Source organism: Electrona antarctica, assembly GCF_951216825.1.
Source record: "Electrona antarctica genome assembly, chromosome: 2".
In the NCBI taxonomy this organism is placed as follows: Eukaryota; Metazoa; Chordata; class Actinopteri; order Myctophiformes; family Myctophidae; genus Electrona; species Electrona antarctica.
The window spans coordinates 1,878,319-1,903,894 of record NC_136807.1 but is presented as its reverse complement, the minus strand read 5'-3'; the positions used below and the strand labels follow the sequence as shown (position 1 = coordinate 1,903,894).

At 44.2% G+C, this 25,576-nt stretch overlaps 2 protein-coding genes across 3 annotated transcripts in view; both read right to left on the bottom strand.

The window, feature by feature from the left end:
• LOC306914019 (sodium-dependent lysophosphatidylcholine symporter 1-like) overlaps positions 1-9,107 on the bottom strand; it is a gene marked incomplete at its 3' end in the record, with an annotated part of 28,566 nt that extends 19,459 nt beyond the window's left edge. Inside the window, exons 1-6 of the mRNA XM_079490891.1 lie at positions 8,975-9,107; positions 6,851-6,976; positions 6,342-6,466; positions 3,536-3,674; positions 2,457-2,535; positions 124-314 (exon numbers count right to left, since the gene is read on the bottom strand). Of these exons, the coding sequence (XP_079347017.1) occupies positions 124-314; positions 2,457-2,535; positions 3,536-3,674; positions 6,342-6,466; positions 6,851-6,976; positions 8,975-9,070 (756 nt within the window). The 5' untranslated portion in view covers positions 9,071-9,107. The remainder of the gene's footprint in view (positions 1-123; positions 315-2,456; positions 2,536-3,535; positions 3,675-6,341; positions 6,467-6,850; positions 6,977-8,974) is intronic.
• Positions 9,108-15,095: 5,988 nt separating this feature from the next.
• nsfl1c (NSFL1 (p97) cofactor (p47)) overlaps positions 15,096-25,576 on the bottom strand; it is a 21,132-nt gene continuing 10,651 nt past the window's right edge. The window contains exons 6-10 of one of the 2 annotated variants that reach the window (XM_079521581.1): positions 24,088-24,197; positions 23,708-23,801; positions 22,788-22,831; positions 18,889-19,059; positions 15,096-17,437 (exon numbers count right to left, since the gene is read on the bottom strand). In XM_079521581.1, coding sequence (XP_079377707.1) covers positions 17,275-17,437; positions 18,889-19,059; positions 22,788-22,831; positions 23,708-23,801; positions 24,088-24,197 — 582 coding nt within the window. In that variant the 3' untranslated portion in view covers positions 15,096-17,274. Of the gene's footprint in view, positions 17,438-18,888; positions 19,060-22,787; positions 22,832-23,663; positions 23,802-24,087; positions 24,198-25,576 lie in introns of both variants that reach the window. The other variant, XM_079521580.1, reaches the window with a different exon arrangement.

Below are 25,576 nucleotides of genomic sequence, written 5' to 3'. Positions count from 1 at the left end.
GTTCAAATATTTTCAACTTGGGGCATTTGGAAGCGCTTTGGCCGTTTTCAGCCAGGGGAAAAAAGCATTACTGGTATAGGAAGAGTATAATGCATGGTATGCCTCTTCAAAAACATGACTTACTATATGCTGCAGACTGTCGGTGAGGGATGAGGAGACATTGAGGAGGGAAGGAGAGGAGAGGTTGAGGAGGGAGGAGGCATCGCTGTAGTTCAGCAGACTGCAGGCCTGGGCTTTCTTAGCGTGGTAAACTCCCACTATCTGACCTTGGATTATCGCCCCGGCCAGCACTGCAAACATCTCCACCCCCATTCCTGGATTGTTGAGGCACGCACGCACGCACGCACACGCGCACGCACACGCACACACACACACACACACAACATGACACACATAAAGATCACATCAGCTCAGCTGCTCACATCAGCTGTCTTTCTTTCCATCGTTGATGCTTTTGTCATGGCCTTATAAATATTAAGATAAGTGGAATGGCCTTATACATATTAAGATAAGTGGAATGGCCTTATACATATTAAGATACGTGGAATGGCCTTATACATATTAAGATAAGTGGAATGGCCTTATACATATTAAGATACGTGGAATGGCCTTATACATATTAAGATAAGTGGAATGGCCTTATACATACAAGTAAGACGCGCAAACGCGGGAAGCGAACGCAGCTCGTAAATTGCAATAACAACAATTAGAATAAATTACGTACTTAAGGTTTTTTTTAAGTTAAGTTTTTTTAAATTAAATGTTTTTTCAAAAAAAAATTAGTGTGTGTATGTGTGCGTGCGTGCGTGTTTCTTTTTTAGGTTTTTTTTTTTTAAGTTTTTTGTTTAAGTTTTTTTTTAAGTTAAGTTTTTTTTTAAGTTACGTTTTTTATGTGTGCGTTTTTCCTTTTTAAGTTTTTTTTTTAAGTTAAGTTTTTTTTTAAGTTAAGTTTTTTGTGTGTGCGTTTTTCCTTTTTACGTTTTTTTTTTAAGTTAAGTTTTTTTTTAAGTTAAGTTTTTTTTTAAGTTAAGTTTTTTGTGTGTGCGTTTTTCCTTTTTAAGTTTTTTTTTTAAGTTAAGTTTTTTTTTAAGTTAAGTTTTTTGTGTGCGTTTTTCCTTTTTACGTTTTTTTTTTAAGTTAAGTTTTTTTTAAGTTAAGTTTTTTTTTAAGTTAAGTTTGTTGTGTGTGTGCGTTTTTCCTTTTTAAGTTTTTTTTTAAGTTACGTTTTTTTTTAAGTTAAGTTTTTTTTAAGTTAAGTTTTTTTTTAAGTTAAGTTTTTTGTGTGTGTGTGTGCGTGCGTGCGTGCGTGTGTGTGTGTGTGCGTGCATGTGTGTGTGTGTGTTTTTGTGTGTGATACAGCTGCGCCCTCTGGTGGTGGGCGGGTGGTGTTACAGCGTGACACACACACACACACACACACACACACACAGACACACAGACGTGATCTGCTGGGTCTCATAGTAAATGCTCACTGCGTTCGCAATTAAGATAAGTGGAATGGCCTTATACATATTAAGATAAGTGGAATGGCCTTATACATATTAAGATAAGTGGAATGGCCTTATACATATTAAGATAAGTGGAATGGCCTTATACATATTAAGATAAGTGGAATGGCCTTATACATATTAAGATAAGTGGAATGGCCTTATACATATTAAGATAAGTGGAATGGCCTTATAAATATTAAGATAAGTGGAATGGCCTTATACATATTAAGATAAGTGGAATGGCCTTATAAATATTAAGATAAGTGGAATGGCCTTGTAAATATTAAGTTAAGTGGAATGGCCTTATAAATATTAAGATAAGTGGAATGACCTTATAAATATTAAGATAAGTGGAATGGCCTTATAAATATTAAGTTAAGTGGAATGGCCTTATAAATATTAAGATAAGTGGAATGGCCTTATAAATATTAAGATAAGTGGAATGGCCTTATAAATATTAAGATAAGTGGAATGCAAAAGTTGGTTAGCCGGTTTGAACATTTGTTTTTGTTCATTTGCTTGTTTGGTTTCATGTTAAATTCTCCCTGCTCTAACTACAGCTAACACAGCTGTGCTAGAACTGCTATGTTTATTGCTGTGCTTAACACGTTCATTTGATTTTATACTGTTTTTGTATTCTTTTACACTTTGCTGTGTAAAATATCATGCCCTGGGAAGCCTCTGAAGCCAGCAGGGGAGTTGGTTGTAATTGCGCTGCTCGGAATTTTAATGAGTTAGCAAAGAAACAAATAGTTGCTTCTACTCACTGAAGACTCCTGTGTTCTAATTGTAGCTGGTTATAGTACCTACACAACATCTAAAACTATCTCAAATACAGTTCAAGGTCCAAGGGGGGGGGGGGGGGGGTGCGTGCGTGCGATATCAATGACCATCAATGTGCCTGATTGATGATGACGACGGTGATGATTACTGATTGATGATAATGTGCAGTTCAATCAGTCTTACTGTATCCTGTGGCCGAGTCTCTGTCTTTCTGGTCTCCTCCCAGGAACATGTTCAAGGACGAGTAGGGGACGTTGTAGCACTAAAACACAAGAGGCTTATTGCTTTCAAGAATGCATTATTAGTTCATCTTATATCTAGCTGTTCTTGTGTTTGATTGCTCTTGTGTGTTATTGGCATCATTCTTCTTTATTTTCATTTAATGACTAATGTTGTATATTTTATTTCATTTAATTTTTTCAATGAAACTCTGGGGTTACGAGTATACTGATGTAGTGGGTTTGTGATGGAGAAGAGTCTTTGTGTATGTCATTGTTTGTTGCTGTATTGTTTTGTTGTACGGTGTATGTTGTGCCCTGAGGACCCCCTTGAAAACGAGTTGCTGCAACTCAAGGGAGTATCCTCTAGTGAAATTTAAAATAAATAAATAGGCATTTGAATCACAGCCTTCTGGTAATAGAGCACCGAAGTCTGACGTCAATATCGGTAGAGGGCGCAAATCCACGGGTTCATGTACTTTTTATTTGCATTGTAATCCCCATAGGGGGGATTTAGATCGCCTCATATAAGAACTGTGTTTGAAAAATAAACATGTCATCCCGGCCGTTTCACTCATATGGATGTGAAGAATCAACTGACTGAGAGAAAACGCTATTGTTACTGCTGCTGAATGAGTTACATTTTCGCTAGAAACAGACTGTATCATATATGAGTGACTGACTGTCATAAACGATACAGAGACACCTCCCTGACAATAACGCTGAGACGGCTTGTTTATTTTTGGACCACAACGCTTATATGAAACGAATTTAAGATGAGCCCATGTTATTCTCCATAGAGAAATTACTTCCGTGAACCAGGGGATGAGCGAGTGACGTCAGGACTTCGCGCTCAATAATGTAAATATGGGAGTAGGACCACAGTATATTTTATTATTTTTATGTTAATATTTATTTTCAAAAGCAGTGTAACCAGTCAGTCAGCCAGCCAGCCAGCCAGCCAGCCAGCCAGCCAGTCAGTCAGTTAGTCAGTCAGTCAGTCAATCATCTCTGCATAGGACAGTCAGAATATTGATGACTTACACTCAGGAACATATCGAAGAGGCATGTCCAGACGAGGAACCAGGTGAAAGTGAAGGCTGAAGACATGGAGGTCTGTGGAAATGGAACGTACCACATCATGATGTAGGAGAGGACCGCCAGGGGCATAGAGACCACCGTCCTGGGGGAGGGAGTTCAGAGGTCAACAACATGTACCACATCATGATGTAGGAGAGGACCGCCAGGGGCATGGAGACCACCGTCCTGGGGGAGGGAGGTCAGAGGTCAACAACATGTACCACATCATGATGTAGGAGAGGACCGCCAGGGGCATGGAGACCACCGTCCTGGGGGAGGGAGTTCAGAGGTCAACAACATGTACCACATCATGATGTAGGAGAGGACCGCCAGGGGCATGGAGACCACCGTCCTGGGGGAGGGGGAGTTCAGAGGTCAGAGTTCATCAACATGTACCACATCATGATGTAGGAGAGGACCGCCAGGGGCATAGAGACCACCGTCCTGGGGGAGGGAGTTCAGAGGTCAACAACATGTACCACATCATGATGTAGGAGAGGACCGCCAGGGGCATGGAGACCACCGTCCTGGGGGAGGGAGGTCAGAGGTCAACAACATGTACCACATCATGATGTAGGAGAGGACCGCCAGGGGCATGGAGACCACCGTCCTGGGGGAGGGAGTTCAGAGGTCAACAACATGTACCACATCATGATGTAGGAGAGGACCGCCAGGGGCATAGAGACCACCGTCCTGGGGGAGGGGGAGTTCAGAGGTCAACAACATGTACCACATCATGATGTAGGAGAGGACCGCCAGGGGCATGGAGACCACCGTCCTGGGGGAGGGAGGTCAGAGGTCAACAACATGTACCACATCATGATGTAGGAGAGGACCGCCAGGGGCATGGAGACCACCGTCCTGGGGGAGGGAGTTCAGAGGTCAACAACATGTACCACATCATGATGTAGGAGAGGACCGCCAGGGGCATAGAGACCACCGTCCTGGGGGAGGGAGTTCAGAGGTCAACAACATGTACCACATCATGATGTAGGAGAGGACCGCCAGGGGCATAGAGACCACCGTCCTGGGGGAGGGGGAGTTCAGAGGTCAACAACATGTACCACATCATGATGTAGGAGAGGACCGCCAGGGGCATAGAGACCACCGTCCTGGGGGAGGGGGAGTTCAGAGGTCAACAACATGTACCACATCATGATGTAGGAGAGGACCGCCAGGGGCATAGAGACCACCGTCCTGGGGGAGGGGGAGTTCAGAGGTCAACAACATGTACCACATCATGATGTAGGAGAGGACCGCCAGGGGCATAGAGACCACCGTCCTGGGGGAGGGGGAGTTCAGAGGTCAGAGTTCATCAACATGTACCACATCATGATGTAGGAGAGGACCGCCAGGGGCATAGAGACCACCGTCCTGGGGGAGGGGGAGTTCAGAGGTCAACAACATGTACCACATCATGATGTAGGAGAGGACCGCCAGGGGCATGGAGACCACCGTCCTGGGGGAGGGGGAGTTCAGAGGTCAGAGTTCATCAACATGTACCACATCATGATGTAGGAGAGGACCGCCAGGGGCATAGAGACCACCGTCCTGGGGGAGGGAGTTCATTGTTTAATAATCCGAGCTGTTTTTTTTTGCCATTGGCTTTCAACTACGCGTCCCTATCGGTCGGGAGGAGTGTGGCACTAGTCTGAAACACTGGGTGTGTTCGATATAGTCACGCTGACCGCACTGCCAATACAGACTAATAGGCGAGTGCGCTCCCGGTGTGCAACTGTGAGTATTCCGAACGTACCCCGTTTGAGAAAAGTGGCCGGTGGCGCTCGGATAAAAATGCTTTTTAGTAAACAACGCGGGATGCAGCAATGCTAATCGCTGTCCCAGCATATTTCTAACACACTCGTGGTGAGTACTTTATATTTGAAATCTGAATGTTTATGTATACACGTTTTTCAGTGTAAATGTAGCGATCGCGTAAAACTGGCTTCAGTTGCGTCATGACTGTCATGATTATGACCCCATGAACCATGAGCGATGAAGATGCAAGTGTCCCAGATCTGTTCAACTATAGGCCTACTCACCAAGGGATGAGTTTAGATGTAAGTGTCCCTCTCTCTGTCCAACGATACTCACCAAGGGATGAGTTTAGATGCAAGTGTCCCTCCCTCTGTCCAACGATACTCACCAAGGGATGAGTTTAGATGTAAGTGTCCCTCTCTCTGTCCAACGATACTCACCAAGGGATGAGTTTAGATGTAAGTGTCCCTCTCTCTGTCCAACGATACTCACCAAGGGATGAGTTTAGATGTAAGTGTCCCTCTCTCTGTCCAACGATACTCACCAAGGGATGAGTTTAGATGTAAGTGTCCCTCTCTCTGTTCAACTATACTCACCAAGGGATGAGTTTAGATGCAAGTGTCCCTCCCTCTGTCCAACGATACTCACCAAGGGATGAGTTTAGATGCAAGTGTCCCTCTCTCTGTCCAACGATACTCACCAAGGGATGAGTTTAGATGCAAGTGTCCCTCTCTCTGTCCAACTATACTCACCAAGGGATGAGTTTAGATGTAAGTGTCCCTCTCTCTGTCCAACGATACTCACCAAGGGATGAGTTTAGATGTAAGTGTCCCTCTCTCTGTTCAACTATACTCACCAAGGGATGAGTTTAGATGCAAGTGTCCCTCTCTCTGTCCAACGATACTCACCAAGGGATGAGTTTAGATGCAAGTGTCCCTCTCTCTGTCCAACGATACTCACCAAGGGATGAGTTTAGATGCAAGTGTCCCTCTCTCTGTCCAACGATACTCACCAAGGGATGAGTTTTCCGATGCGCGTCCTGCCACTCCTGCTGACCATGTATCCAACGATAGGGTCTGTGATGGCGTCCCACGCTCGTCCCACAAACAGGATGAGAGAGGCATAGAATGGACCCATCTAGACAGAGAAGATAAAAGAAGTGAGTGTAAGATCCAAGAGAAGAGATTAGCTATACACAGTCGCTGTTTAGGTGCCCTGCTCCTAAAATACTGATTGATTGATTGATTGATTGATTCTTTATTTAAGTGTCATGCTTCAGAAGAAGCCCCGCCCATATGGACTTACAGGACACTTTTTACACTTTACATGAACAATGACAATAAACCGACATGACGGTTTGGCAAACAATAATCAAGTGAATACCAAACTGACTCTAATCCACTCCAGCTCCTTACAAGGCAGATTACATAATATACAACATAAAATACCATATACTTATTAATTATTATACATTGCAACAAGCATGACATCAAATGAGATGAGACAGAACAGAACACTGACCTGTACCACATCCAACAGAAAGATTTGCAAAAAGAATCCCTTGGCAGTCTGCGTCATTTGGTAGGGCATGCCACCCACTGCGTAGCTTATCTTTCTGTACAGAGGGATCCCCGCTACTGTGCCTTTCTGGAATGACACACAATAATACGCTTGATTGATGGCCTATATTTACAGCAATCTGTTATTTCCTGTCATTATTTTGGCTCTGACGTTATTTCCATGTCAGAGCGGAGTCAGACTACTAATTAGCCCATTTTGGGCGGGAAGCCCCTTTTGGTGGTAACTTTTAAACGTAATGTTATACTTTAGCTATTGAAAAATAGCAGATCTACAAGCTCATAGCGCGGCACCGAGTGCCGCGCTACGAGCTTGTAGGTCTGCTATTTTTGAAAAATGTAGTGCAAATCTTTGAATATATATTCTTTCAGAGCGAACGTTTTTAACTCAAATCTTTGATTCTGGGGAATACACATTCCCTGGAACAACATATTTTCAGATGGGGGTCGGCGGCCAATTACATATATTTTTGGGGGTCCTTGACATGAAAATGTTTGAGAACCACTGACACAGAAACAGAGGTTTTTCAGAAAACTTAGAAGAAGTCAGGATTTAGAAGACATTTGTAGAATCGTTTCCTGGCCTAAATGGGTTTGGGCACGTTTCGGCTAGCTGTGCAAACTGTGTCAAGTTAATTATTATCGATCAATAGGGAGAATGGGTAAGATGAGACACTTTGCAATTAAGTTGTACTGGAAGCAAAAATAAATCAATTATACAGCAGTAAAATCTATAAATATGTGACCTTTAAAAAAATAAAAGTGGTCACGTTGCTCAGGTTGATCCAAGTCAAGGAGTACATTGACCCACGTGATATTTGATAAGTTTAAACTTGAACAAATAATGTATTCACTTATTTACAAAAAACAAAGAAAAACACATAGGCCTACTAAACAAAATAAATAAACAAAAAACATATATTGAAAACTTCTCTGAGTGTATATTCTTCCAAATTAAAGGTCATACAGCATAATTTGAGTAGCAAAGACATAATACAAAATATGAATTATAGTGATTCATGTTAGGATAATTGGCTCAATGACATTTGGTTCATTTTATACCCCATGGCTACCATTTTAGACAGAAATGGCTGGAATAATACCTACTTCAGACAATTTATTTGCAAAGATATTATTATATTAATATTATATCTATAGCAGGCCTAATTGTATTATTAATATTATATCATTGGCATGTATGATACACATTTTTAGACCTGTGTAAATCTACGGTAGGCCTATACGCGTAGACATCTTAATACTTTGATCTGCATTTTAGTTTGTTGTACAAAATCCTGTTGTAGGCTATTCTACTTTCCCCTATAGCGCTGATCCATAGCTCTAATGTTCTATGATTCTGCCCTGCATTGGGCAGAATCATAGTTTATGTACTGCATTAGAGCTATGGACCAGAGCTACATTAGAGCTATGGACCAGAGCGCTACATTAGAGCTATGGACCAGAGCTACATTAGAGCTATGGACCAGAGCGGTTACATTAGAGCTATGGACCAGAGCTACATTAGAGCTATGGACCAGAGCTACATTAGAGCTATGGACCAGAGCTAACCTTCCCCATGTGTTTCCCAACGTCACAGCCAGGTGCAAATTATGGTTGTTTACTATCGATTTAAGGTCACATGACATCATGACTACAGACTTTTTCTATACTTCTACTAAGTTTAGTTTTACCCACCGACTCATCTTTATCCCATATAGTTCTCCCCTAACGTGATGGACTCGTACAGTATATAAAGTATTTACAGTAAAAAACTAGTGAAAGCAGAAAGAACGGGTCAGTCATGCATTCCAAAGTAATCAGCTGAGCCTGCAGAGCTATAGCCCTGAAACATGACTGTCATATTATCGTCATGTGAAACACCATGGAAGTTAATCAAATAATTAGGCTATATAGGCCTACCTTAGGCTACAAAAAAAGCTTAATTAGGTAGCCTATCGTTTAGTTTTAGACAACGATGAATGATCGTTTACTTTCCACAGAACTTTAGCTGCCTTACATCCAATTTAAAGTGGTTGTATAAAGTTATTTACACTGTGATTTGACTCACCGTAGATCGGGCAGATCCTCCTTGACGCAGCGGAGCCTCCTCACCTCCCGTCTTGACGTCCATGGTCCTGGTCCTGCCTGCCTGTCCGCTCATCATCTGATCATCATCATAACCCTAACATTTCATAATCGTGGTGTTTTCAGTTCACCCCATCCATCCATGGCAGGGTTCCGAGGTATTTCCTTCCTCACGTCACGTCGGCCATGCACCGTGCAGCCAACCCGCGTTCTGCATCAGCATAGATGTTGTGCATGTGTGTGAAATAACTGTCAACAGGCTTTCCGCAATACTGTAGAAAGAAAGCCTTAACGGTTGGATCCTGTCTGGCCCGCCTACTGTATGCTGTAATTAATTGCACACACGCAAGTTACTCTACTGTAACTTATACAACCATTAGGCTACAAATCAATGTAAACCATAGGCACACCAGAGGGAGTGCAACGAACCATGTACAACCCAGATTCGGCACAAACAAGGGACTAAATTCTTTTCGCTCCTATGCCACCAAAATGTGGAACGCCCTACCAACTGTCATTAAGACATGCGAATCCCTTGACTCCTTCAAAACCGCTCTCAAAGGGCACCTACGGATGGCTGCAATTCGAAACTGGCCCCCGTAAAATCTGAATTCCCCCCCCGCCCCCCCTTTTTTCCCCTCACTGTATATATTTCTTTTCCCTTTTTACCTCCTTTTTGATGAATTCCTGTTCTGTCTATAGAAGTGTCTATTTGTACGTCTCTAAATGTTTTGATGATTTGAACATGGTGGACCCTATTGGAAACAAGTGTAATGCTTAATTGGGTCGTCCACTCACAGTTAACAGCCTTTGTATTGAGTTTGTGCTTGAAATGTACTGTAATTCTGCAAACTGTTAATAAATTCTTCAATCAATCAATCAATGTAAGAAATTAAAGGGGAATACCACTAATTTTCAAAATGTTACTATGTCATTAATATACCTTGAGCTGTTCTGTTGTGTGGAAATACAAAAAAAGGTCCCCCCCCCATTCTGTTTCCTAGAACTGGAGGTCTGAAAAAAATCATTAACATGGTGAATCACATCTTGATGATGTCAAAAATCAAATCAAATCAAAATCAAAGATGTCAACGTCAAGAAGACCTCCACTGTTCAGCTCCACCAGAGTGCTCCAGACTTCACTCTCCAGAGCAACATTAGTAACTTCCTCCTGGGGGATCCCGAGACGTTCCAAGGCCAGTGAGTCGATGTAATGGAGATCCCAGTGGAGATATAATCCATCTGGTCCTTGGTCTGCCCCGGGGTCTCCTCCCAGTGGGACGTGCGTCGAGGACGTAGGGTCCTAGGGAGACGCCCGAGAGGCATCCTAACCAGATGCCCCGAACCACCTGAGCTGGCTCCTTTCCAGGCGAAGGAGCAGCGGTTCTCTCTCGTGTGACTGAACTTCTCCCTATATCTCTAAGGAAGATGCCAGCCACCTTATTTTGTCCGCTTGTATTCGCGTCAACCCCAACTAACCCTAACCCTATTCTTTCAGTCATGACCCACACTTCCTGACCATAGTGAGAGTAGGAACACTTCATGACCATAGGTGAGAGTAGGAACACTTCATGACCATAGGTGAGAGTAGGAACACTTCATGACCATAGGTGAGAGTAGGAACACTTCATGACCATAGGTGAGAGTAGGAACACTTCATGACCATATATAGAGTAGGAACACTTCATGACCATAGGTGAGAGTAGGAACACTTCATGACCATAGGTGAGAGTAGGAACACTTCATGACCATAGGTGAGAGTAGGAACACTTCATGACCATAGGTGAGAGTAGGAACACTTCATGACCATAGGTGAGAGTAGGAACACTTCATGACCATAGGTGAGAGTAGGAACACTTCATGACCATAGGTGAGAGTAGGAACACTTCATGACCATAGGTGAGAGTAGGAACACTTCATGACCATAGGTGAGAGTAGGAACACTTCATGACCATATAATTATAAGGTGAGAGTAGGAACGCAGATTGCTCGGTAGACAGAGAGCTTTGCCTTCTGGCTCAGCTCTCTTTCCGTCACAACAACAGTCCATCAAATGTAAGAAAATATATTTGAATTAATAGCTAATAAAAATAAATTAAATCATGACCGTTAAGGGCTTGATTTCATGTATTGCACGATACTACATGAAACAAATTATATCAAGCCCATGCATTTAGTTATTTTTTTAAAGATATTTTTGGCGTTTATTGATAGGGTACAGTAATTAGACATGCAGGAAAGGGGGAGAGAGGGGGAGTGACACGCGGCAAAGGCCGTCGGGCATGGGAGTCGAACCCGCAGCAACGTTGGCAGCCTAGGTGCCCAGCCGGTTGAGCTAACCTTCCGGGCAAGCCCATGCATCTCTGTTCCAGAGATTTTTCAATATCAATAGAGGGTATGGGCGTGATATCATCATCAAACCCGGAAGTTATGCAGGAACGCCTACTGAGTGGAAAAAAACTACTTTCTGGCCTTCACAGCCCATACATCCACACAGAAAAGTCTGATTGCATTAAATTACTTTAAACAAGATTAAATTAACTTTGTCACTCACTTTGCCACTCAATCTTCCATTCACTTTATGCATTCCTACCCTTATTCCAACCTTCCATTAAACTCAGGTAGACTGATAGAGCAGACACATGATTATATGGACAGTTTGGACACATACATTTCCTAATAACGATGACTCAATCAGCCAAGCTGGTACACTTAATTACCCTTCTTGAGATTCTAACTCCCTTTTCTGTGGAATCTCTTAACCTCAGGCGTCCCAGTAACTGACACCAGGTACTCCCACACTTCCACAGAACAGCTGCACAAACGTTTATAGTGTCATAATGCGCCTGGACCGCTAGGCCAGCGGGCGCCCCATAACTGCCATAGATAGCATGCCGACGGTATAAAGATCAATTATTGATCTTTATCATCGCCATGATGTTATCTATAGAGCACACATTCTCAGAGCTATATCGTCTTGATGAATGCATTTCTGTCACTGGTTTGACATTTGCCTTTGCTTTACATGCAACCTGGTGATTGCCTAAGAAGTCATAGCGTGTGAAGCCATCTCTGGGTTGGTTCTCACTTCATGACATAACACTATTTTGCCCCTATGCCACAAAAATGTGTGAACGCCCTACCAACAGTCGTAAAGGAATGTGAATCCCTACTCTCCTTCAAAACCGCTCTAGCACTTAAATTCTAAACTGGTCCCAGTAAAAAGCCACTGTACAAATTATCTATTTTGAGTTCTAATTAACCTGTTGATGTTTTTTGCATAGTAGGCTACTGCATAATGTGTATATTTGTATGTCACGTAAAGTTTGGATGAATTGAATATGAAGGACCCGAATGGAAACAAGCCATAGTGCTTTCTTGGGAGAAAAAAATCCTCTTTAGCAGACCTCGTATCAGACTGTACTTTCTTGTGCTTTTTTTCTGCAAACTGTTGAAATGAAATGAAATTAAATGAAATGATTACTATATTTACCCAGGGTATCTGGGCTAAGCTCAAGAACTTGTTTCCAGCCAGGCCCTGCTCATAGAACATTTCATCGTAGTGGTTCAATGCCTTGTTCAAGGGCACTTCAGCGGTGGTAATTTTAACGTGTCGGACCGCTGATTCGAACTGGCGACCTTCGGGTATCAAGACCGCTCCGCAATCCGTTCGGCCACCGCTGCCACTACAAGTATTCATTCAATCAATGAGTTTGATTAATGCAGAATACATACTCATGAAAAGGTGCTATACAAATACATATACTATACCATATATACTATACAAATACCTTTTAGGTGTCCCTACACCACTCTACCAAGAAAGTGTAGTGTAGCATACTCTGAGACGTAAGGTACGTGGGGGTTAAGAAATCATGTCAGCAGACATTTTATCGGACAGGATTTACAGTATTTTAACCTACAGTAGCCTGTTTAGCTGATATTTATTTGCATGTACATTTTTTTAAATCATTCTTAAAAATACGACTTTAATAGCAGATCTACAAACTCACGTGTCATATCGCTACACGTTGTGAGATTGTAGCTCTGCTATTTTCAAAAAATATTGCAAAAAGACAGGTGTAGTTTGGTGTAGTCAGGGTCAGTAAAGGTCAGGTTTGGTGTAGTCAGGGTCAGTAAAGGTCAGAGGACATTATAATTATGCACGGTTTTGAATTCAGAATGCCTGACTGACTGTTTCTGTTGTGGGTTGGTTTCCTAGTACAACACCACGCAGTGCTCGTTTTGACTTGATCTCTCGCTTGCAGCCTCCACTTCCACAGAACTGCAGATGGATTGAATTGGAACATGGAAGTTTAGTTGTGTACAAGCCAAGTTCTGCTTCAAGTTATGCATGGTGCCAACCGTGGCCTGGGAGGCATTCTGCAGCTCTAGCCTCTGCCTGGTGCCAACCGTGGCCTGGGAGGCATTCTGCAGCTCTAGCCTCTGCCTCACCTGTTATGGTGCCAACCGTGGCCTGGGAGGCATTTTGAAGCTCTAGCCTCTGCCTCACCTGTTATGGTGCCAACCGTGGCCTGGGAGGCATTTTGAAGCTCTAGCCTCTGCCTCACCTGTTATGGTGCCAACCGTGGCCTGGGAGGCATTCTGCAGCTCTAGCCTCTGCCTCACCTGTTTTGTATTTATTTATGTGGGAGGAAATTAATGGACAGTAGTAGAGGGGTAGCATAGGTACACTGAACCATGGATACTAAAACAACAGTTTTCTATGTCAGACAGTTGGTGCTCAACCTTTTTCATGTCAAGACAAGAACCCCCAGAATTATATGTAATTGGACGCAGACCCCAATCTCAAAATATGTTGTTCCAGGGACTCCCCCAGAAGCAAATATTTGAGTGAAAATCATTTGCTGTAAAAGAATATATTCAAAGATTTGTGCCAGTAAATGTTCACGTTTTTCTCAAAAATAGAAAGCTCGTAGCACGGCACTCGGTGCCGCGCTACGAGCTTTCTATATGTAGATTTGCTATTTTTCAATAGCTAAAGCATAACATAATGCTTAAAACACCAAAATGGGTTCCCGCCCTGAATGGGTTAATGTCTCCTTGTAGAGCGTAGTAGGGGAAATTAACTTGCAGTTTCCAACAGTCTGATTAACGTTTATAACTTATGGAAATTCATACCACATCAGTTATGTGCTACCATGTTGCAAAATGTGGGCGAGTTCAAATGCTTCAAGCTAGCAGGAATTATGAAGTTACTTTAATTTATCTTATTGCCTGAGCCTTCGTGCAGTCTGTCCTTTACCTAAAGTGTAGTAGTTCTACTTCTGGTGCATTTTACAAAATGTGTTGTGGTTTCTGTCACCATCCAGTCGTTGGAAATTGCTTAATGCATCTTGGTGCAACCATGTTGGTTGCATAACGTCTTAGTTCAAAGTCAGACCAAGTGGTGGCAAAGTCAAGTTCAAGACCCGGGTGAAGCAAAATGAGCATCTTATGCCATTTAGGACCGAGCACGATTCTAATAAATACAAAGTCTTCTGAATCCTAAATGTTTTCTGAAAACCCTATGTTTCCATGTCAGTGGTGCTCAACCATAAACCCTATGTTTCCATGTCAGTTGGTGCTCAACCATAAACCCTATGTTTCCATGTGGTGCTCAACCATAAACCCTATGTTTCCATGTCAGTTGGTGCTCAACCATAAACCCTATGTTTCCATGTCAGTGGTGCTCAACCATAAACCCTATGTTTCCATGTCAGTTGGTGCTCAACCATTTTCATCTCAAGTACCCCCAGAATTATCTGTATTTGGCTGACGGACCCCCATCTGAAAATATGTAGTTCCAGGGACACCCCTAAAAAGCAAAGATGAGTTAAAAACGTTTATATATATATATATTCAAATATTTGCGCCACATTCACGATTTTTCAAAAACAAGCTTGTAGTAGTCAGCTCTCTTACAAGCACACAGATTACATTTCAATAATACAAATGAATAGAAAACATTACTTGGTCCAAGACATTTCCAATAGTCTATTTTTGTAATAGAGGTATGGTACATATACACAGCAGCCCATTAAAACAAAATGAATGACCCTGGTGAATTGGTGATAACGAGAAGAAACACACGGGACAACCAATTCTTTACACCAAACATAAAATTGATTTAATTTTCCAAGGAGGTCCAAACGTACAATTCTCCATCGTTCCCGTCTTGTCCCAGGATGCATAGAAGAGGTCAGTGTGTGTTATAGGAATTCAAACTGCCACTACTAGCTACAACCCAGTGTTTTTACAATACAAGTCTTCATCTTTTATAAGTTCCAAACCATTGGTTTTAAACCTAAAGCCGTGTTTGTGTTTTTTCCCTCCATGTTGCACAATATCAAAATCCAACCGTCTTACACATCTGTAAAAGAAAAAGAAAGGAAGGCAGGGTTTGGGGGGGGAAGTCCGCTTAAAAAAATAATTCCATCTTCATTTGGACACAGTGAGTCGTGTTTCCAGGTGACTAAAGGAGCATGAAGCCCAATTTATACTTTGTTGTACGTCGTAAAAAAAAAACCCATCTTGCATCAAACTAATGTTCTGTGCTCTGTCTGTGGTTAATGGCTGCCACAATGCCATTCCAATGAGAGTCACATGGTTTGACCAAACATTTGTGTTTGATTGCTGATTGCTGCCTCAAACACAAATGTTTGGTCAAACATGTGACTCCCATTGGAATTGCATTGTGGCAGTCATTAATAATCACAGAACATTAGTTTGATCGGTGTGAATGAGGCCTCAAAACAGATGTTATTTTTGTCAGGTCGACACCGTCGTACTACGGAGTATAAATGTAGACATAAGGCTACTGGTACACATTGGGGGGGGGGGTGTGGGGGGGGGGGGAGGTGCAGCAGCTTGAGTTCTGTTTTCTGTTAAATAAACCTCCAGTAAACCATCCCAACAACAAAGATGGAATGTTAACCACATTTTCATCATTTCACCCCCAAACTGTTTTAAACGGCATAACGTCGGAACCAACTTTTTCATCATTTCACCCCAAAACTGTTTTAAACGGCATAACATCAGATCAAACTTTTTTTTTTTTTTTTTGGAAAACACGTCTACAGCCTCTGCTGCTTGTACGTCATATCACTGACTCCCCCCCGCCGCGCCGTGCACGTTGTTTTACCCGACACGCATCACTGACCCCCCGTCCGCCACGGCGCGCGTTGTTACCCGACACAGATTGCTGAAGAGTAGGGTAGGTAGGAGGGGTGAGGGGCCGTCTAGAAGAATGTTATATGCATTGCTATAGAAAAACAAATAAGAAGAAATTAGAAGTCCATAATGTTAAGTCCATGGGTTTTCCTTCCTCTCTCTCTCTCTCTGGAGGAAAGGTAAGGGGTCCTCTCTCTCTCTCAGGAGGAAAGGTAAGGGGTCCTCTCTCTCTCTCAGGAGGAAAGGTAAGGGGTCCTCTCTCTCTCTCAACCACTGCTGTTGTTCAGCCACCACTGAAGGCTGGAGTCTGGGTTTTCGGTGGTGAGGTGACCACCGAACTACAACATGACGTCACGGAGCCGCGGTGAAGAGCAAACCACCGCCACCGCTCCAGCCCTTCTCTCTGTTTTAACTCACCACCGCTCAAGGTTATTTCAGCTCCGGTGGTCACCTCACCACTGGAGCGGTGGTCACCTCACCACCGGAGCGGTGGTCACCTCACCACCGAAAATCCAGACTATGAATAGGCCTTAAGAGTGGACACATTTGTACACTTGTCTCAGAGGCCCCTTTTCCACCGGTTGGGAACTGGTTCAGTTCTTTGTGGTTCTTAGTCCATGAGCCAGAGCTTCAAAATTGTAACGTTAATTATGAATTGAGTGGGCAAAACCATACCTATAATAAATTGTTTATAGGATCAATATACGTAAATTAATATATGATAACACTTCCACAGTAGTAGCAATTTTTTGCAAATCTTCCTATATAATGCCTAATTTAATTTGCATGTTTAAATTGTTAAATTTGTCTTCGTGTAAGTAATCCACTGAGGAAGTTTCATGGTGATAACGATCTAATATAGGTATGGTTTTGCACACTAAATTCATAATTAAACGTTACAGTTTTGGAGTTCATGGTTCATGGACCAAGAACCACCAAGAACTGAACCGGTTCCCATCGGGAACCAACCGGTTTAAAAGAGGTCCGAGCGTGTACAAATGGAACCGAATGGACCCTTTACGCCACGGGTCCATTTGGTTCCATTTGTACCCTCTCAGTGAGAGGTGGGGGGAGGGAGAGGGAGTTGAGAGCAGGATATTCCTCCTCCGTCTACTTTAGTCGCTGGACGATGACGGCGTTGAGGAGGTTGGCGTCCTGCAGCGTAAGGCTCTCGTCCGCCAGCTCCTTGTTGGGGAAGGTGGTCAGGAGGATGAACTCTCTGGCGGCCATCAAAGGCCGCGCCGCCACCACGAACTGGCGTACGTCCGACACCCTGGAGGGAGAAACCAGCCAAGAGCAGGCCATGTAGGACACAACAGGTTCAGGTGTTTGCTAGGCATGTAACGATACACTCGACTCACGATACGATACCTATCACGATATGAGGTTCACGATACGATTTTTCACGATATTTTCAACACAATTATTTTCCAGACAAATGATTTATCTTCGTCCCCCAAGCCTTTTTCACAATTTGTATTTAACTACATTGCAAAAGTAGCATTACTTTTCATGTAAAATTACTTAATTTCTGTGCAACAACTGTAAACATGCTTTCATGTTTAAACCTAGCTCGAGTTAACATTTCTTCTTTTCTTTGATGGCATCTTAGGATAGATGTAGACCTATTTGACAGTGCAGAAACATAATTGCCTTCCTTGATGTATTAATGAGCATCAATAACGACCATCACCTGTGTCACAGACACATACAGCTCCCCTCTGCAGGCCTCTACTACACGTGAATATGATTACAGCTTTTTTAGTTTTTTTTCATCGATATACATTTAATAAATCGATACATATCGTCGGGATATAATATCGATATATATCGATATATCGTTGCATGCCTAGTGATTGCACAAATAATCGGAGCAAATGTCGGAGCAGGAAAAAACGAATCGCCGTCACGTAATGTCAATCACATTTGCACACTGCCGTTGAATATTGCGTCCGCAGAAATAGTTATATGACCGGGGGTTAGGGCATTCACTTCTAGTCATTTTTACTAGTTGCCTAGTTTACTAGTCGACTAGTTATGTAAAAAATAAAAAAAAACTGTGTACATGGTGACTATAACTATAATCTACCTGATCTTGAGGCCTACAAAATCAAAAAAAAAAAAAAAAAAAAAAACTTTTATTTTTTTCTTTATCAACTAGTCAACTAGTACCAACAAGGTCGACTAGTGGATTTACTGGTCGACTAGTAAACTAGTCGACTAGTTGCTTAATGCCCTACCGGGGGTCGATTTTATCAGATTTTCGCAGACGTCTTCCACATAGCTAGACATGGTCTAGACATGGTCTTTCACCCAACAGTTACCGTGTGGAACATCCAGACCCCCAGGAGGACGGGCCCGGTTCAGTTACCGTGTGGACCATCCAGACCCCCAGGAGGACGGGCCCGGTTCAGTTACCATGTGGACCATCCAGACCCCCAGGAGGACGGGCCCGGTTCAGTTACCATGTGGAACATCCAGACCCCCAGGAGGACGGGCCCGGTTCAGTTACCATGTGGACCATCCAGACCCCCAGGAGGACGGGCCCGGTTCAGTTACCATGTGGACCATCCAGACACCCCAGGAGGACGGGCCCTGTCCCGGCGAGCCTTCCCGCGTCCGAAACGGTTGAGAAATGACAGTTACCGTGTTGCAGCTTTCCGTGCTCGGACATACAGACGCATGTACACACACACACACACACATAGCTCCGTAATGGCTCACCTGTGGGTGTGGTTGAACTTCTGCACCAGCTTGCCGCCGTTGGCCAATCGGATTTGAATGTTGGTGACGGGCTGGGAGGGGTCAAGGGTCACGGAGGAGCTGGCCTGGGCCTCGTTGGTGGCCTGCTCCTGCTGCGCACCTCCTGGGACCGACACCAGCTCTGGGGTGGCGCTGGGACAGAGGAAGGGTTGAGACATGGGGATTAGGACAGACACCAGCTCTGGGGTGGCGCTGGGACAGAGGAAGGGTTGAGACATGGGGATTAGGGGACTGACACCAGCTCTGGGGTGGCGCTGGGACAGAGGAAGGGTTGAGACATGGGGATTAGGGGACTGACACCAGCTCTGGGGTGGCGCTGGGACAGAGGAAGGGTTGAGACATGGGGATTAGGGGACTGACACCAGCTCTGGGACAGAGGAAGGGTTGAGACATGGGGATTAGGGGACAGACACCAGCTCTGGGACAGAGGAAGGGTTGAGACATGGGGATTAGGGGACTGACACCAGCTCTGGGACAGAGGAAGGGTTGAGACATGGGGATTAGGGGACAGACACCAGCTCTGGGACAGAGGAAGGGTTGAGACATGGGGATTAGGGGACAGACACCAGCTCTGGGACAGAGGAAGGGTTGAGACATGGGGATTAGGGGACTGACACCAGCTCTGGGACAGAGGAAGGGTTGAGACATGGGGATTAGGGGACAGACACCAGCTCTGGGACAGAGGAAGGGTTGAGACATGGGGATTAGGGGACAGACACCAGCTCTGGGGTGGCGCTGGGACAGAGGAAGGGTTGAGACATGGGGATTAGGGGACTGACACCAGCTCTGGGGTGGCGCTGGGACAGAGGAAGGGTTGAGACATGGGGATTAGGGGACAGACACCAGCTCTGGGACAGAGGAAGGGTTGAGACATGGGGATTAGGGGACAGACACCAGCTCTGGGACAGAGGAAGGGTTGAGACATGGGGATTAGGGGACAGACACCAGCTCTGGGACAGAGGAAGGGTTGAGACATGGGGATTAGGGGACAGACACCAGCTCTGGGACAGAGGAAGGGTTGAGACATGGGGATTAGGGGACAGACACCAGCTCTGGGGTGGCGCTGGGACAGAGGAAGGGTTGAGACATGGGGATTAGGGGACAGACACCAGCTCTGGGGTGGCGCTGGGACAGAGGAAGGGTTGAGACATGGGGATTAGGGGACTGACACCAGCTCTGGGACAGAGGAAGGGTTGAGACATGGGGATTAGGGGACAGACACCAGCTCTGGGGTGGCGCTGGGACAGAGGAAGGGTTGAGACATGGGGATTAGGGGACAGACACCAGCTCTGGGACAGAGGAAGGGTTGAGACATGGGGATTAGGGGACAGACACCAGCTCTGGGACAGAGGAAGGGTTGACTTACAAAACAAATATGGGTAAATTCACCTTCCGCAGCACTGCTATTCAGGTGTGGAATGCCCCGCCCCCTTCCCTTAAAACAAGGAAATCCCTGGCCTCCGTTAAAACAGGCCTAAAAGGTCACCCGTCAGCAGGTCAGAGGGAGACGAGGTGACCAATTACTGTTTTAGATTCTTGTTCATGACTGTGTGTGTGTGAGTGCATGGGACCAGAATGGAAACAAGACCGCTCCTTCTTCTGAAATCCTTTTGGACCAAAATGCCTGACTGTACATTGTGCCGTTTGCATTAGTTCTGTGTTTTGGTCACATCACTATACGCAGCTCACACTTTAATCAATGTATTAATATTCATAAAACTGTAATGATAATTCAACAACAAATTAATGCCACTGTAGAATATAATTAAATACATTTGAAAAAAACGGTAGTCACTAGTAAACAATATAAGTCAAGCTATATAGACCATTGCAAAGAATTATTCTCTCACTCCGTTGCACCATCTTGTGGACAGAAAGTGCAACAGCAGCAAGTATAGGCATTTTTGTGTAGCTTGCAAACAAATTGAACCATTTCAATTGTAACACATTGAGACTTTTAAGTCTCTGTTTAAAGCACCTCTTACCTTAGTGTCTATTATATTCATATGTACCCACTTGACATTGATGTATTGATTTTATTTGATTGTATTGCTGTTGCTATGTTTTTGTTTACTTGTACAGCACTTTGGTCGATGAGTCGTTTTTAAATGTGCTTTATAAATAAAGTTTGATTTGATTTGAACAGTCAAACTTGTCTATTGAATGAATTACATGTAGTGACTAGGGATGGAGCTCGATAACCGATACCCGGAAGAAAATCAGATAAGCTTATTGAGTACCCGTTATCAATAAGATGTGGGATTATCAAGCCTGTTATGGAGCATAGCGGCCCATGATGTCATGTTTAAACAATCAAGACAAGAGGCGATCAAGAAATAAATGTAATCACCCACGCTGACACAAACATGTCGGTCTAAAAGTGTATTGAAAAATACTGTCCAGGTAAACAAAATGATGCTTTTAAAGTGATGGTACACATATTAACCAGTTTCTTTAATATTATTGTATTGGTCAAATTGCCTTCTGTCTGTTAGAAAAGTACTGTATTTGAAGGCCCTAGTAAGTCGTTCCCTGATGTCATCGCTAGGGACACATGATGTCATCGCTAGGGACACATGCATCAGTAAGCAGGAACTGGGGATGGCAATGAAGGACCGGTCGAAACATGACGACGAGTAAAGAATTGTTCTGTTCAGAATTAATTCCACAGAATAGAAAAGGCTCGATAAGAACCCGTTCACAGCGTTCTGTTTGACTGTATTCAGTTAGAAAGGTTTAAAAGTGGAATCCTCAGGATCTTTGCACACCAGCATTTCTCTCTACAAAATGGATGCTAGTCAACAAGAGTCTCAACGGTACTGTAGTATATTTTAACACTAACGTTTCATTCAAGACCAGTGTTGGGGAACGTTACTTTTAACAACATGAGTTTCCTTTTAAAGAACTGACCTTCCCAGCTTCTGTCCTTCACCACCAAAGGCCCTGAAGGCCACCTTAACAACATGAGAGTTTCCTTTTAAAGAACTGACCTTCCCAGCTTCTGTCCTTCACCACCAAAGGCCCTGAAGGCCACCTTAACAACATGAGAGTTTCCTTTTAAAGAACTGACCTTCCCAGCTTCTGTCCTTCACCACCAAAGGCCCTGAAGGCCACCTTAACAACATGAGTGTTTCCTTTTAAAGAACTGACCTTCCCAGCTTCTGTCCTTCACCACCAAAGGCCCTGAAGGCCACCTTAACAACATGAGAGTTTCCTTTTAAAGAACTGACCTTCCCAGCTTCTGTCCTTCACCACCAAAGGCCCTGAAGGCCACCTTAACAACATGAGTTTCCTTTTAAAGAACTGACCTTCCCAGCTTCTGTCCTTCTCCACCAAAGGCCCTGAAGGCCACCTTAACAACATGAGTGTTTCCTTTTAACTGACCTTCCCAGCTTCTGTCCTTCTCCACCAAAGGCCCTGAAGGCCACCTTAACAACATGAGAGTTTCCTTTTAAAGAACTGACCTTCCCAGCTTCTGTCCTTCTCCACCAAAGGCCCTGAAGGCCACCTTAACAACATGAGTGTTTCCTTTTAAAGAACTGACCTTCCCAGCTTCTGTCCTTCACCACCAAAGGCCCTGAAGGCCACCTTAACAACATGAGAGTTTCCTTTTAAAGAACTGACCTTCCCAGCTTCTGTCCTTCACCACCAAAGGCCCTGAAGGCCACCTTAACAACATGAGTGTTTCCTTTTAAAGAACTGACCTTCCCAGCTTCTGTCCTTCACCACCAAAGGCCCTGAAGGCCACCTTAACAACATGAGAGTTTCCTTTTAAAGAACTGACCTTCCCAGCTTCTGTCCTTCACCACCAAAGGCCCTGAAGGCCACCTTAACAACATGAGTGTTTCCTTTTAACTGACCTTCCCAGCTTCTGTCCTTCACCACCGAAGGCCCTGAAGGCCACCTTAACAACATGAGAGTTTCCTTTTAAAGAACTGACCTTCCCAGCTTCTGTCCTTCTCCACCAAAGGCCCTGAAGGCCACCTTAACAACATGAGTGTTTCCTTTTAAAGAACTGACCTTCCCAGCTTCTGTCCTTCTCCACCAAAGGCCCTGAAGGCCACCTTAACAACATGAGTGTTTCCTTTTAAAGAACTGACCTTCCCAGCTTCTGTCCTTCACCACCAAAGGCCCTGAAGGCCACCTTAACAACATGAGAGTTTCCTTTTAAAGAACTGACCTTCCCAGCTTCTGTCCTTCTCCACCAAAGGCCCTGAAGGCCACCTTAACAACATGAGTGTTTCCTTTTAAAGAACTGACCTTCCCAGCTTCTGTCCTTCTCCACCAAAGGCCCTGAAGGCCACCTTAACAACATGAGTGTTTCCTTTTAAAGAACTGACCTTCCCAGCTTCTGTCCTTCACCACCAAAGGCCCTGAAGGCCACCTTAACAACATGAGTGTTTCCTTTTAAAGAACTGACCTTCCCAGCTTCTGTCCTTCTCCACCAAAGGCCCTGAAGGCCACCTTAACAACATGAGAGTTTCCTTTTAAAGAACTGACCTTCCCAGCTTCTGTCCTTCTCCACCAAAGGCCCTGAAGGCCACCTTAACAACATGAGTGTTTCCTTTTAAAGAACTGACCTTCCCAGCTTCTGTCCTTCACCACCGAAGGCCCTGAAGGCCACCTTAACAACATGAGAGTTTCCTTTTAAAGAACTGACCTTCCCAGCTTCTGTCCTTCTCCACCAAAGGCCCTGAAGGCCACCTTAACAACATGAGTGTTTCCTTTTAACTGACCTTCCCAGCTTCTGTCCTTCTCCACCAAAGGCCCTGAAGGCCACCTTGGGTTTGGAGAAGTCCTCGTCCCGGTGGTCCTCCATGTCAAGGTTGACCTGGCCTCCTCGAGAGCGTTGCCTCAGCTCTAGAGGAATCTCCCTGGGAGGAGAGGAGAAGCAAGATGTTTAAAAAATAAAAATACTTTCATATCATATAAATAACAGTGATGGGTAGCAGCACACACCAAGACTGCATTTCAATCATTTATTCTTGCATGTTGGACAAGGTTCCGGCTATCCAGCCTTCAGTCACTGATCGCCGGCAACACTTTTTAAACACAATGTTTATGCTCCGAAGGCCTTCAGGCAATCATGCCAGTCAATTAGCCAATTTCAGACTCCAGGAAGATGGCGTTTCCAGGGTCGTTATAACAACACTGCCTTACCCCCTACGGATGGACTCCAGGAAGATGGCGTTTCCAGGGTCGTTGTAGTTCCTGAGCTCTCCTTCGTCCAGACTGAAGCCCGTCTTCCACAGCTTCAGGACCACGTGCACCTGGTACACACACACACACACACACACACACACACACACACACACACACACACACACACACACACACACACACACACACACACACACACACACACACACACACACACACACACACACACACACACACACACACACACACACACACACACACACACACACACACACACACACACACACACACACACAATTTTAGCTTTTAAAACTTTATTTTAAACTTTAGCTGTTGAAAAATAGCAGATCTACAAGCTCGTAGCGCGGCACTCTGCTATTTTTTTAAAAATCAGATGAAAATGTGGCGCAAATCTTTGAATCAATATATATTCTTTCACATCAAATGTTTTTTAACGTTAGTCTGTATATCTTTGCTTCTGGGGGGGTCCCTGGAACAACATATTTTCAGACGGGGGTCGGCGGACGAGAAAAATGTAGAAATTCCATAAATCAGAAAACAAATGTTTAGAAGCAGTGAAAATAGCCGTTCTACAAGCTCACAACGCGGCGCCAAGCGATGTGTTGTGAGCTCTCAGATCTGCCATTTTCACTAGATTATTTTTTGGGGGGGGTCACGGGTTATTATAAAGTCTTGGTGTGTGCCACCCACTACCGTTATTTTGATATGTTTTGAACGGCAGGCGCACCTACAGTCAGAGCGCGGTGGTCACATGAAGAGTAATTTAAAGTTTGGGAACCACCAGCGGTGTTGTAGAACATTGAAACCACTCTAAGTAGGACTGTGGTTAGCACGACGCTATCAGAAGGATCATCTTTCACACACATCAGGTCTGGTGGAAACCCTGGAGCAATCTGATCCCAGTGGGCACGGCGAACAGGAAACCCTGGAGCAATCTGATCCCAGTGGGTGTCTGGTGGAAACCCTGGAGCAATCTGATCCCAGTGGGCACGGCGAGCAGACCTACGCTTCCAGTGGCATCTCAAGTTCCATCCACTCCCATTAGACGGGGAGAAACGGAAAGTAGGTCCCCGTGCTAACAAGTCAAAGCAGCTTGCTGTATGTGACGTGTTGGCGGTGAGCAACCTACAATGTGGTTATGTTGATAGTTACGTGTTTTGCCAGCCAGGCGTGTTGTTTTTCCAGCCAGGCGTGTTGTGAGCCTGCCGTGCTTTATTGTAGCCGCATTTTGATCACGCAAACATTAGGTTATGTACAGTAGGTAACCCTGTGTTCAACATTAGGTTATGTACAGTAGGTAACCCTGTGTTCAACATTAGGTTATGTACAGTAGGTAACCCTGTGTTCAACATTAGGTTATGTACAGTAGGTAACCCTGTGTTCAACATTAGGTTATGTACAGTAGGTAACCCTGTGTTCAACATTAGGTTATGTACAGTAGGTAACCCTGTGTTCAACATTAGGTTAT